General features: G+C 34.7%; 1 protein-coding gene across 1 annotated transcript; it reads left to right on the forward strand.

The window, feature by feature from the left end:
• The first annotated feature begins 3,470 nt into the window (after positions 1-3,470).
• LOC138323326 (histone H3.3A) lies at positions 3,471-5,706 on the forward strand. The gene is made up of 3 exons (XM_069267862.1): positions 3,471-3,625; positions 4,379-4,673; positions 5,060-5,706. Exons 2-3 carry the CDS (start codon positions 4,392-4,394, stop codon positions 5,186-5,188), a joined length of 411 nt encoding a protein of 136 aa, XP_069123963.1. The 5' UTR covers positions 3,471-3,625; positions 4,379-4,391; the 3' UTR covers positions 5,189-5,706.
• The last annotated feature ends 7,359 nt before the right edge of the window (positions 5,707-13,065 follow it).

The following is a 13,065-nucleotide window of genomic DNA, read 5'->3' on the forward strand; positions in this document are numbered from 1 at the left end:
TGACGTGACCTCAGTGAGTCGCTGCCTTTATGACGTCATTTCATTATTGTAGTGACAAGATGATACTATTACCGCGACGTCATGATACTGTTGTCGTGACGTCATACCATTGTTGGGCACGTGCTAAGATCTCGTGTGGCTTGTCTTTACCCTAGGCAGTGGCGTAGCGCCCGTGCATGCTTGCATGCTCGAGCATACAAAAAATAATCTGACTAACATTTTTGTACAGTCAGAAAAAAATACAACATTTGTATACACGTAACGCTGCAGAATATAAATGACGTAAAAATACACGTGATATGACCGGCTGTATGCCTAACATAACTTTGTGCACATTTGAAAGACTTAATGTATTGGCCATTAAGGACATTTATTAGAATATTCAATATATTTCCTGTTACCAATTGCTAAATGTAGTTATCTTCGAATCGTGTCGAAGAAAATATTAGATCTCTCCAGCAAATGAGGATTTTGAATAGGCAAACACTTACGATCACTAAAATAAACAACATCGCATGAAAATTAGAAATATTCTTAAAACAAATAATTATGTTAAATGATAGCAAAACATCTTAAAAATAGCATTAACAACATTTTTTTCGCTTTAGTAATAAAAAAGTGGGGTTTTTTTTGGTTTTTTTTTTTTTTTTCATTTTGGTTCACTTCCAGCCCGTTAAAACGCGTGTTAACCAATGATTTCCGTGGTACGAAATAGTTGGCTTTGTTTTTGTCGAATATGTAGTTCAGGTTGTGGATTTAGAAAATATTTTTTGAATGTTGATTTTTAGAAAAAGAAATCTAAATAGACCAGAATAGGTAGAAATCTTGTCATAAATATAATGTTTCATTTTTTTTTGACGTGTTCGGTGACTGGTCTTACGCAATTTCCACCGTTTTGGCAGTGGTCTTTGATTTGCTCTCGTAAACAAACCAAACACGCGAACTTAATCTTAATTTTGTTAAAATATTCGCCAAAATTTTGTCCCAAGTTAAAATAATACAAAATTCAGCCATTGCTTACTATTTTGTTTTTCACAGCCAAAATCTGTGTTTTTTGCTCGAGCACTGGTCAGGGGAGTCTAGTATAGTACGATTATACAGTGCAGACAATATAAAATCACCACTGTTCTAATTTTGTATATTATTTTCGCATAGTTATAAACCTTAATATCGTGACCTCCATTTAACCATTCATATATATACGTTTATAGAACTTCACCAAAGAGGTAAAATAGTTATTACATTATAACAATTTCCCGTTAGCTTTTGGGGGGCTTCGTCCCCCATACCCCCTACCGGGGCTTCGCCCCTGTACCCTGAGCAGGGGGATAGCCCCCTGCACCCCCAAGCACACAGGTCCTTCCAAACCTAGCTACGCCGTTGCTATGGTAAATGAGTCGCCATCTTCGCCGTCTTTGTGACGTCATTTCATTGTTGTCGTGACATTATAATACTATTACCGCGACGTTATGATACTGTTGTCGTGACGTCATACCATTGTTGGGCACGTGCAAAGATCTCGTGTAGCCTATCTTTACCCTAGGATGAGAAAATCTCACACCGGTAAAACTGGATATCCCTGTCGGGGTAAGAGAATCTATTAATCTTGCACATGCAGGTTTACGTTTGCTGATTTGTGCTGATTTCGTCTTTTCACCCAAAGAGACGAAAATTACATGTATCTCATGTTTTCGAGGCGAAAAGACCAAATTGGTACGTTTAGCGACTCAAATTTGCGTCTTTTCGCCCGATACTTAATTTTCGTGAAGAAAAGGCTCAAATCAGCCACCGTATTAATAATGAGTGCTACTTTACCAAATTTTAATAATATTTTGTGAAAATATTGATGAAAGATCTACGTTCAATTTCATTTCCCCGTAGTTCTTGCTACCGAAATCGTTATTCTGTTCAATATACACGTAGATCTTGCTTTGTCACGATGAGGTTAAAAAAGTGTTTTCCCCTTGAGACCTGTTCAAATGACTAGTAGAATCTATATATATATGCGGTGTTTTGAAGTAAAACACCACTGATATATTATTCCTAGTCAGATTTTAGTTATCTATCTAATTAGATTTAGACAGATTTGTCACACTTTTTTTAAAGTGGTCACGCGACTTTTTGTTGCAGTGAACTAATTCGTCTATGATGGAAGGGGGATAACTCCGCTTCTCGAAATGCTCTGTTTACGCGCCAACATGTGCTGACACCAAGGACGTATATAAATCCTTGGCTGACACACATTCAATTTGTATATACGTGCACTCTCTCTCTTTGTTTCCCCATTTAATTGATTCAGTTTTAAAATAGGCCTACAGAGGGGTTTCTTTTGGTAAATTCACGGTGAAATATTCACATTGTAGATCTAGTAAAGTCTAGCACTTATCATCTGTCCATTACAGTTTAAAATTTCGCTATTCGAATCTATGATGATAATTGATTTACCGACAATGATCTCTATATATCGTGAATGGAATGGACATAGATTGACACGGTTAAAGATGTCTTTGAACAATATAATTTTCACACGTCCCTTTCAAAGAGTCCAGGCTTACGGTGGTAAAACCGGCTTTCCCATGATATCTATTAGGCTTTTGAGGTGTCAGGATGCCTCGAGGGATAACAAACCGGCTTAGAACTTGATCACATCAATATGTTAATTTCCGTACCTTGGGGTGATCAGCGGGATAATATGCACTCATGTAATAATGCATCGATCCGTGACATTGGGTATAAATTATACTGAAGTACGTGTAGAAGTCATCAGTTAGTAGAACCCTAATACCTGGAAAAGGTCAGAAAATAAAGCGGTGAGTATATATCATATTAATCAGAATTAATGTTTCTGATCTATTATAACATGTAAAACTATCTTAGTTATTATATAGTTTATTTCTTCATTCTTATGCAATAACGTGTTTTAATCGTGACGCAGCTAAAACATATTTCTGACGGTTACGCCATGTTGTGCAGTGTGGTTAAATGGCTTATAATATATATACTATATCTATCATCTCCATTATTATATAATTTCTACATCAAAGTCACTTTAAAATAGAAAATAGAATAAAACTTCTGATGATAACAAAATCAATTGTTGCAGAAATTTGCGTGTAAAGACGTTATCAGAAACAGGTTTGTTTTTTTAACTAATGATCTATATAATTTAGTCTATTAGGCCTATGTAATATTTATCATTTTATTTTTCATCGAAAATATTATCATAACAAAATAACTAATAAAGTAAGAAATGTTTGGACTACAATCGTTCAGTACTTCTTAACGGAAATCTTAGATTTGTTACATGTTTTTATCAAATATCATAAAAGTTTAGGTCTCTAAGACCTGTGTTAATTTTCTGCTCGAAAACCGTCCTAGGTAGGATTGAAACTTCAGCCAATGAAATGGGCTTAAAACTGACTAATCGCTTGCTGTGTACTAGTTCATATCAGCCAATGGTTACACAGACCTGACTACCAATAGCCACCGTGGTCTTTCTACGCAGTTGACCAATCAGAAACCCCAATCTAAAATGACGTTTCGTGTGAAACTAATTTAGTATTCATATCCACAATTCGTAGCGAAAATTTGTGCGGCAAATTGTAAATCGTCGTCAGTGAAGAAGGTAAGGAAAACTGTGACTGTCCTAAACATCCCTTGTAGACTACATATAAGTATTCTTTTACTGAACTCAAACATCTACGCCTTTATACGATGACCATATGATATTGTTTGGTCCTTGTTATAGGTGTTATAGTTGTAACTCGGCGTGGGAGACGCCATTTTGGTTGTTGTCAGTACAAGCTTATAATGTGAAACTTTGCCAAAGAAACACATGGCCGTTGTCATATTAACAACCAGTTTTGTGTGTAAATACAAGTTAAATCTTATTGTTATTATAATGTTGAGCATTATGTTTCGCCCAAAAAACACGTCACATATGTAGAATGAAACAATAACAAAGAGCCCATGCAAGATCTAAATATAGAATTAACGAGGTTTAGACTCGCTTCCTGTTTGCATATAAATAGGTCTTTTCCTCTATCCATTTGTGTAAGGAACATAAAGATTAATTTAAGCATAACAAGCGTAGTATATGTGGGGAGCTTGAATGATGTTCAAAACGAAATAAAGGTTGAGAAGGTCTATATCCAAGAATCCCGCCAAAATGTTGAGGAAAAGGCGGGGGATGGGGGGGGGGGGGGGGTGTTACCGGGATGGGAGTGTCTACTTAGTATTGTAAACCTAAACCCTGTTGATAGTATAATTTCTGAATATCAAATTTAGAAATGATATTAATATATTGGCATGTTTTCTTACAAATTTCAGCTTGTACTGTACTAGTTTGTAAATTAGAAAAATTTGTAAAAAATTTCAGATTGTGAATAGAGATGGCAAGAACAAAGCAGACTGCTCGTAAATCTACTGGAGGAAAGGCTCCCAGGAAACAGTTGGCCACAAAGGCAGCTAGGAAGAGTGCACCATCCACAGGTGGAGTAAAGAAGCCACATAGGTACAGGCCTGGTACAGTAGCTTTGAGAGAAATCAGGAGGTACCAGAAGTCTACAGAATTGCTCATCAGGAAATTGCCATTCCAGAGATTGGTCAGAGAAATTGCTCAGGACTTCAAAACAGATCTCCGATTCCAGAGTGCAGCCATTGGTGCCCTTCAGGTAATAATCACAAAGCATGACTTAATTAGTCAAATTCACTCAATACTGAAAACTGGTATGTTGATTTCTACAAAACGAGACATTGATCAGGGACTTGTTATTAGTGAAGGCGAATACTTGCAACCATATAATACCTCTTTCCTTTAGCATGAATGTTTGACAAGTAACATTAATCAGTGCCAGTGATTAATTTATGAAGATATGCTTGCAGAAGTGACTCGAGTTTGTGTTCAGACAATAAATTTCTTGTATTAAGTTGCTAAGATATTCTGATTATTGGTTGATGCAATCTTTCACAACTAGGTTGCAAATCTCATTTTTGGTTGAAGTGTTAATAACTGCATTATTTAGTGCACAACTAATTCCTTTCTTTTCTTTTAATACAGGAAGCCAGTGAAGCATACCTCGTAGGATTGTTTGAAGACACCAACTTGTGTGCCATCCATGCAAAACGAGTGACAATCATGCCTAAGGACATTCAGTTGGCCAGAAGAATCCGTGGTGAACGTGCTTAAAAAGACTCCATCCAGTTTCATTTCATTACTCATCTTCATGAAATTTTTACAATGAATGATCAGACGATTTTCTTTGGATCATGCAAGACGTATCTGTCTTCTAAACTTGACAATGTGCAACTAACTTATTTTGTGTTTTTAACGGATGATCAACATATTGGGAAATACAAACATGAAATATACCTCTAGAGCATGGACAAATTCATGTACCTTGACTTGTGTGTAGTTAAAACATCTTCATCAATTGCAGCAATTTTTATCACTCCTGGTTTTAACATTGGATTTTAAATAGTTGATCAACGAAGATAATTCTTTTAAACAATCTATTCTTGCTCTTTAAACTTTCAGAATGTAGTCAGTGATCAACAGAATACTGTATTTTCATTTGTGCAAGTTCTCTTGACTTGGCATTCAAAGCAGCAATGCAAGATATTGTTGATCACTATCTGACATTGATTCTTTGTGTTGTAAGTGTTTTTGTATTGTTTTGGTCAACAAAATAAATGTAGTATATTTATTACCAATGTTGTTTTAAATTTATAATAAAAGGCCAAAAATGATATACATGTTTCTTGTATGTTAGATTATTTTATTGAGATAATTTGATTGTAAATTTTACAACTATTTGTAAACTAATAGAACAATAATGAATAGAAGATTAGTATATTTTTTCTGGCCTTTCAATATTTTATGCCTGTAGGAATTGTTGGCATTACATCATAATTCAAAGGATATAGACTTAGCATGACGTGGAGGCTGAACAAAAGACTCAATGTAATGAAATGAAAGCTGAAATACAACTGTTACTCTTAACATAATTAATTGTGAGCATTCAAACAAATCAGTTGGCCAATTCACAATAGTCTAGTTCGAGTTTGATGCTGTGACTTGAAAATGCTGAACCACTCCTACATTAAAATCTTTTGAACACTTCAAACAGTTCATATCCATTGCATGCTATGTCCAGTAATCTTAATTAATGGTCTCGCACTTTTGTTTGTGCCTACTTTGTGTGCGACTCGAACTAGGTTTAGTTTTAACAGCCAGGAATAGATAATTCAAGGATTTGCCAGATTAAACTTGTTGGTCAAGGAAAGCTGAGAGTACCCGGTGGAGAAAAAAAATACTGGTCAGCACCTAGCAACTGCGCGCCACACAATGGCACATGCGATTCAAAACTTCTTTAAGTTATATTGCATGCAAATACTTTTACAACGAGTCGCCTAATATGAACATGTAACTTGATGATTTAGCTCCCCAAAAGCAGGGATTTTTTAATCGCGAAAAGAGTGGTTGTAGGTATTTAAATATTGTATAACTGTTATAATAATTTGATGCAACATGCTGTTTTTTACATGGACCTGTATTGCATCAACAAAACAATCTTATCAGGACAGCTTTATTTGTGTCAGCAGTTTGATATGGGAATTTTTCATTTTAACTGCGAAAAATATAAGGGGTTTGGCATTGGGAATGGGGTTGTTTACCGATCATATGAGCATATGTCTACCTATAAGAGAGCTGAAACCTAGGGATCATATATTCCTGGTTTTGAATAAAACCACTCTTGCCACAGCCTCACAACTGCTCAAACTAGGTAAGACTTTAGCACATTATTACTGCAACGCCAACCTGTATTTTGCCCTTGACATGCACCCAGAAAATCATTGTTGGAACTACCACACATCGTATATTTTGCTATATGGGTAGATACTGAAACTTCAACCTGTCAAATATCGGAATATTTGGTCAACAAGATAAATATGTATATTGATTAATATAGTATATGTCTAGCTATAGTTAGACACTTAAATGATTGATTATCAGCTGGTGTTCCCTGTTGTCCATCACACAAAGCAAATTCTTACTGCATACTTCCAAAAAGAAAAAGTGTCCAATAAATCATTGATACTAGCAATTTCAGTCCTCAAATAATCCCATTTCTGGTAGGGTTTAGGGAAACTCATCATTTAAAAATTTATTAATTTTGGCCTGATTTAAATAAAATTATATCAATGATAGCCAAAAAGCAACGAATTGTAAGGTAAAGATTTAACTATCAGCATCCAAGATGCCTGCTTAGTTTGATCCCCTGCGCATAGAAAGGTTAAGGGGTCATCGGCTGATCCTGTGTATTTTCTCTGGGCACTCTTGATTTCTCCCACTTTAGACCCCTCATGCGCTTACATTGGGGCCATCAAAAGTGATTTGAATTTAGTTATATAACTTGTTTGAATGCGAAACAAAGCTATAAATTTAAAATAAGTTAAGTTTATGAGTCCATCATCATCAGATGGTGGGCTATTTAAAATCACCTTTCGTCCCGTGGTCTGTCCTACCCTCTTTACATTTCTTGTTAAAGCTATTTCTCAGAAAGTGCTTATGGGATATTTCTCAAATCATATGTACATTTAGGTTCCCTTAGGGCCATAGTTGTGCATATTGCTGATTGGTCAATAAGTTGGCCTACAGGCTGTCGTCTTCGATTTTGGCAGTTGAAGTTAGTTTCCGCTATTTGAGAAATTCTCAAAAGTACTATTTCTCGGAATGTACTGAAGGGATCAGTTTAAAATTCCACATATATAGGTTCCCTTGGGCTGAGTTGTGCATATTGCATTTTGGAACCAACAATATGGCTGACAGGCCACCATCTTGGATTTTAATAGTTGAAGTTTGAAAAATAGAAAAAAATAACAGATCCCTCTTTCAATTGTCAGATAGATTTATCTTGATGGGTGCAAAGGTCCCTCTGGGATCTCTTGTCTACTTATAACCTTCATTTGTGGCAAAAATCAAACATGTCTGCATGATGACTTAAAGAGGCAATTCCGTGAGGCTATAAATTCTGTTACATAACTACTAAGCAAAATATAGATGATATAAATGTATTGTTCTAACATTCCTTATGAATCAGATAACAAGAAATACTGACAAATTTCATGACATTAGTAAGTATTTAGATTGATGCCATAGAAATTCCAAATCGTTGATCAATACCATTAAGCAGGTACAACATGTATGGTGTACCCATACACGAGCCAAAGTCACTCATGTTAAACAAATGCAATGCATAACCACGAAAGTGTTGATGAACTTATTTTTAGACAAGAACATGCACCTTATAAGGTAAACACACTACTGAAAGAGCGATTTGAGTAGTTCTTCACAAATATTTCTTTACAACACTGGCAAGGGCCAGGGTTCGGCATACCAGACATTGACCACCAAGTGCATTGGCGGACAGTAAGCAATTTGAACATTTTACATACATTTCCCTACAGTGGGCTTTTCTGGCATTTCATAGTAAAACCATCTAATTACTATCAGAATTGGTTTGTTTCCAAAATATGTGCAAATTTTAATGTACTCTTAGACTGAATTGAAGATTCATATTTATTTTTCTCAATTTTAATACACAAGTTATCTACCACAAAAACAGTTTTCATAATATGATCAATGTCACCAAATTATACTATCAAGTCAACATTTTTTAATTTTTATTTCTTCATCCTCTTTTCTTTTCTTTCAGTTGATCAAGATATTGTTGAAATTCTTCTGAAGTTTTTCCTCCAGATAAAATGTTTTCATCCAAGTCATTTTCTTCACGCATAAAAAAATATGCCATCAATACTGTCAAGCTAAGAATAGCACTCATACTCCGATGAACAGAATTTTCATTTGAAGATGTTCCCATTGTTCTCATATCCCATTTGGCAGCATTTGACGTTGAATATTTAACTGGATTTGATGCAAGTAGTTTTGCTCTTCTTTGCCAATACTCCTTCATCTCATTTGCTCCTTCTTTCTGTCCTTCTTGACAGTGTTTTACTACATCTCTGTGCACACATCTTTTATTTTGCCTGCAAAAAATAACAAAGAATTAATAAAAGACAAACTTTTTAAATGGATTAAATAGTAATCTTTCATAATAAGCATCATTACATAGCAGGTTCTTATTTTTAGAAAGTTTATAATGAATGTTTTCACAACATATCTGATATATAGTAATCTATTTCAATACACTTATACAGTAAAACAATAAATAAAAGGCAGAAATTTCCAACACAAGTAGATGTACTGGCCGAGGGATCAATGTACATGTATACTACTTCCATAACATGAGAGTCGACGTATAAGCTTATCGGACAACACATTATTTTTCTGACTACATGATGTAATGTTTCAAAAAGTGTCTTTCTGTGCTATACCTTTAACATTGTTGGTGTATGGTGAATACCAGAGTATTCTAACAACACTCCAGTGACATTGCGGAAATACAAGCATGAGGAGAATGGAGCATCAGCACCAAAGATTCCATCAAATTGTAGTTATTTATTTGTTTTTCTCATGGCTATGGAACTTTTAGTGTTTATATGTTTCTTCGTATACCTTTGGCTGATAAGTTAGTATATGTATGGTTCATGTATATACATTTGAGCGACCACTTCACATGTAGTGTTTACACTTCCTCTAATCTCAAAACTTAGAAAAAGAAAAACTATTTTGAAATAAAACGTTTAATTAATGAGTAAGTGTGTGTATGCACATGTAATAAAAAAAGTTAAAACTTTCCATATTCACAATAGCTTGTAGCTGCGATGACATAGCTCTGAACGACGGAAGGAAGATTTCTGATAGATGGTCGTTGTCAAGAGCCCTGCCGGGTACAGAGTCGAGGCAGGGTATGATAATTCGTGCTAATAAACATGATCAATATATACAGGTTGGGCACAACCCTGCACATGGGTAACAGTTACCTATTTGAGTAACAGTTACCTGTTTGAGTAATCAATAAGTTACCCAAATGAGGAATTTTGTGCAAGAAAAATGCATCAACCTGTTTTAAACTTTTTTTATCAAAAAAGGGCGTAATAAATTTGACATGGCACCATTACTAACATAGCTTAGTACATTATTAATCAAAATGGGACAAACTTCATTGTCTCAATTTTGGTAAAAGTCACAAACTAAACCACCTCCATTGCTTACTATGGTGCTAAAAACAGAACACAGGTAAAACTCATTCAACAATGGCATTTGCACTGAATTTCCCTGATGGCTATACACTGTAGTCAATGGAGAGCACCTAAAATGTCATCTTACAACAAAGTTAGACAACAGAATTTGATATTTCACCCATAGAAACATAGAGTCTTAGATCAGTTGTAGGACATTCTAAAAATTATGACGCCCTTTTTTGATAATGATTTTTAAAATAACATTATGTGTTTTCTTTTCACAGAATTACTCATTTGGGTAACTTATTGATTACTACAAACAGGTAACTGTTACTCAAATGGGTAACTATTACCCATATGCAGGGTTGTGCCCAACCTGATATATACAGGAAAGGAACATGATCTTGCGCTGCACATGATCTTGTGCTGCACATGATCTTGTGCACACATAATTTCAGCTTATTTTAGTAAGTAACAAATCTAAGACGAGATCATGTGCCATGCTTAATTCCAGTTCCAACACGGTCAATGCTTTTCGTTTATTTATGGTATACTGAAAAAAACCCATTTATTTTTGGAAAGATACTGAAAAACAAATATTTGGTCCTTGCTATCAACATGATATAACGACAAATAAATGAATCACCACGGCTTGAAAACAGTAAATAGTCACTTGTGCTTATTGTCAAAAATACTTCCATAGTCTAAGTTTCAGGCTTCACACTAAAAAATATTATTTTAACTAGCCTATTTTGTGCCGTGGTGAGTGGTGTTCACATGGTCAACTCTCATACATTAGTCTAATGAAACTATGCAATATATCACACAAAATGAAAAATAAACAATTTATTTTAAGTTACGGACCTGACAAAGCTGTCATAAAGTCTTCTCGGAGTCTGAATGCTTCGAAAGCGGTTAACTAGCTGGGTATTCATCCTCCTTACACAACGAAAGTCATATTTTTGTCTTATGCAATTAAATCGGAACTCCTCGGATCCATCACGATCATGTGGATGCTTCAGACAATATACATACGATAAAAGCATTTGAACGACCTTGCAGTATTAGTCGCACCTGTCTCGTTCTAACAACTGCTAACAAGCGTCAACGGGCAGTTTTATTTTTTTTTTCACTCGAGGGACCGCTAACAAGAGTCATGAGTGTTTTTAATACCGATTAAATAAATTTGCGTTGTTCTATTGTTTTTAGAGGATATTGATATTTCCATAAATAACTAATATTTAAACGTGTTATTCATTTTGAAAGAAAAATGAATCCAAGAGAAACCTAACAGTTTTTTTTCATCATGTGATGAAATTTATAGAATTATGAATTTGATTTCAATATATATATATATACACATATAAAAGGGTCACTTTTCTAGACGGCTTTTGGTTTTTAAAATGGGAATGTAAAACGAGATTGAAAATATTGTGTATAATCACAAAAGATAAATTATTAACGTACCGTTATAAATACTACATTTATTGTCACTTCCTTAACAATCTGATTAAAATAAATCAATCGTATTTTATAACGTCGTGCTAATTACCACACGTTAGTTGGATAATGTATCAAACGGCAAAAAAGCGAAATGTAATATCTGCGCTGTTAACAGAGATTCCCCAAGAAATATTGCATTTGTTTGGGGTCGTAACCTCATCTTAGACCATTTATGTATATTTTCTGATGTTATTATTGGTTTTTAAGAAACTTTTATTTCTTGTTTATATCTTTGTCAATACATTTGAGTTGTTTCCCTTGGATCATTATCGTCATAAACACTTTCGAGGTCAAACAGACACAGTTACTCCCCTTTGACCAAACCATTTGCCAGTACACGATTCAGTCTCCTCGACTTATCTTACGACTGCACCACTCGACCAGCCACATTTTTATTCTATATCTTCACGATCAAGATGATGTACCAAGCGGTTTGCTATTAAGTTAGAAAAAACTATTTTTACTACCTCCTTTTTGACCTGGCACTGACCAGGTACTTTAAAGGTGAGTACTATATTGAGGAAAAAACTAAAAAGACGTTGCAACAACAAAGCATGTGTACTATATATATAGAATGTACTAGACTACACCATATAAAGATGATTAGATTGATTTGATAAACATAATTACAATGTGATATATGTATATAAGTCAATGCACGCACTAAACATTTGTTTTGTGTGAAAGAAGTAATATATTTTGTTGATAAACGATAGCTACTGTATAGTTTGTAGTTGACCAAATCTCAGCACCGTTTATGACAAATGACTGGATTTGCACCAGGGGTCAGAGATCAATAGACTAGAAATGTGGTGGAAAGAGATTTGGGAAGTGTTTGTAATTATATGGATCTACCAGTCTGTTCATAGACCATATTAAGACTTTTTAGGTGTCTAGATAAACGAATCGGTAAAAATAATACTAATTACTCTACATGGTGTATAAGGAGAGTATGATTTTGATCTATTTAAAATGGTCTGTGGCCACTCTAGAGGGTCCATATATAAATGTAAACTGCAAAGTATTAACCCTAATGTACGGAAGCCGTGAGGGGACATTCTGACTTTTGATTTCTTACTTTCAACTTCTTACTTCTCACTTACTACTTCTTACTTACTACTTCTTACTTGTTATTGCTGTATTAAAAATACGCGGGAAAGAAGCCATTTTTCTTCTAGAGGTGATAGCAACAGCTGGTGGTGAGAGAAACGGTAAGGGTGAGTTTGTTTTAATTCCTTTTTTAATCGTTCTTATACGTTCGCAGCATGTTATTTAACTCAATTTTGACGTCGTTTTAATGACGATAGTAACCATGATAATATGGACATATAGATGACGAGAAATGGTCCCAGAACATCAGTAGTCTCCCAACATTCATATTTGCTTTACAATAGACAGGACGAAGATGTAAATGTA

This window comes from Argopecten irradians, chromosome 5 (genome assembly GCF_041381155.1).
Source record: "Argopecten irradians isolate NY chromosome 5, Ai_NY, whole genome shotgun sequence".
Classification (NCBI taxonomy): domain Eukaryota; kingdom Metazoa; phylum Mollusca; class Bivalvia; order Pectinida; family Pectinidae; genus Argopecten; species Argopecten irradians.

Coding starts and splice junctions, on each gene's coding strand:
- LOC138323326 (XM_069267862.1), top strand. CDS start 4,392: ATGGCAAGAACAAAGCAGACTGCTCGTAAATCTACTGGAGGAAAGGCT. Junction 4,674..5,059: donor CAGCCATTGGTGCCCTTCAG/GTAATAATCACA, acceptor CTTTTAATACAG/GAAGCCAGTGAAGCATACCT.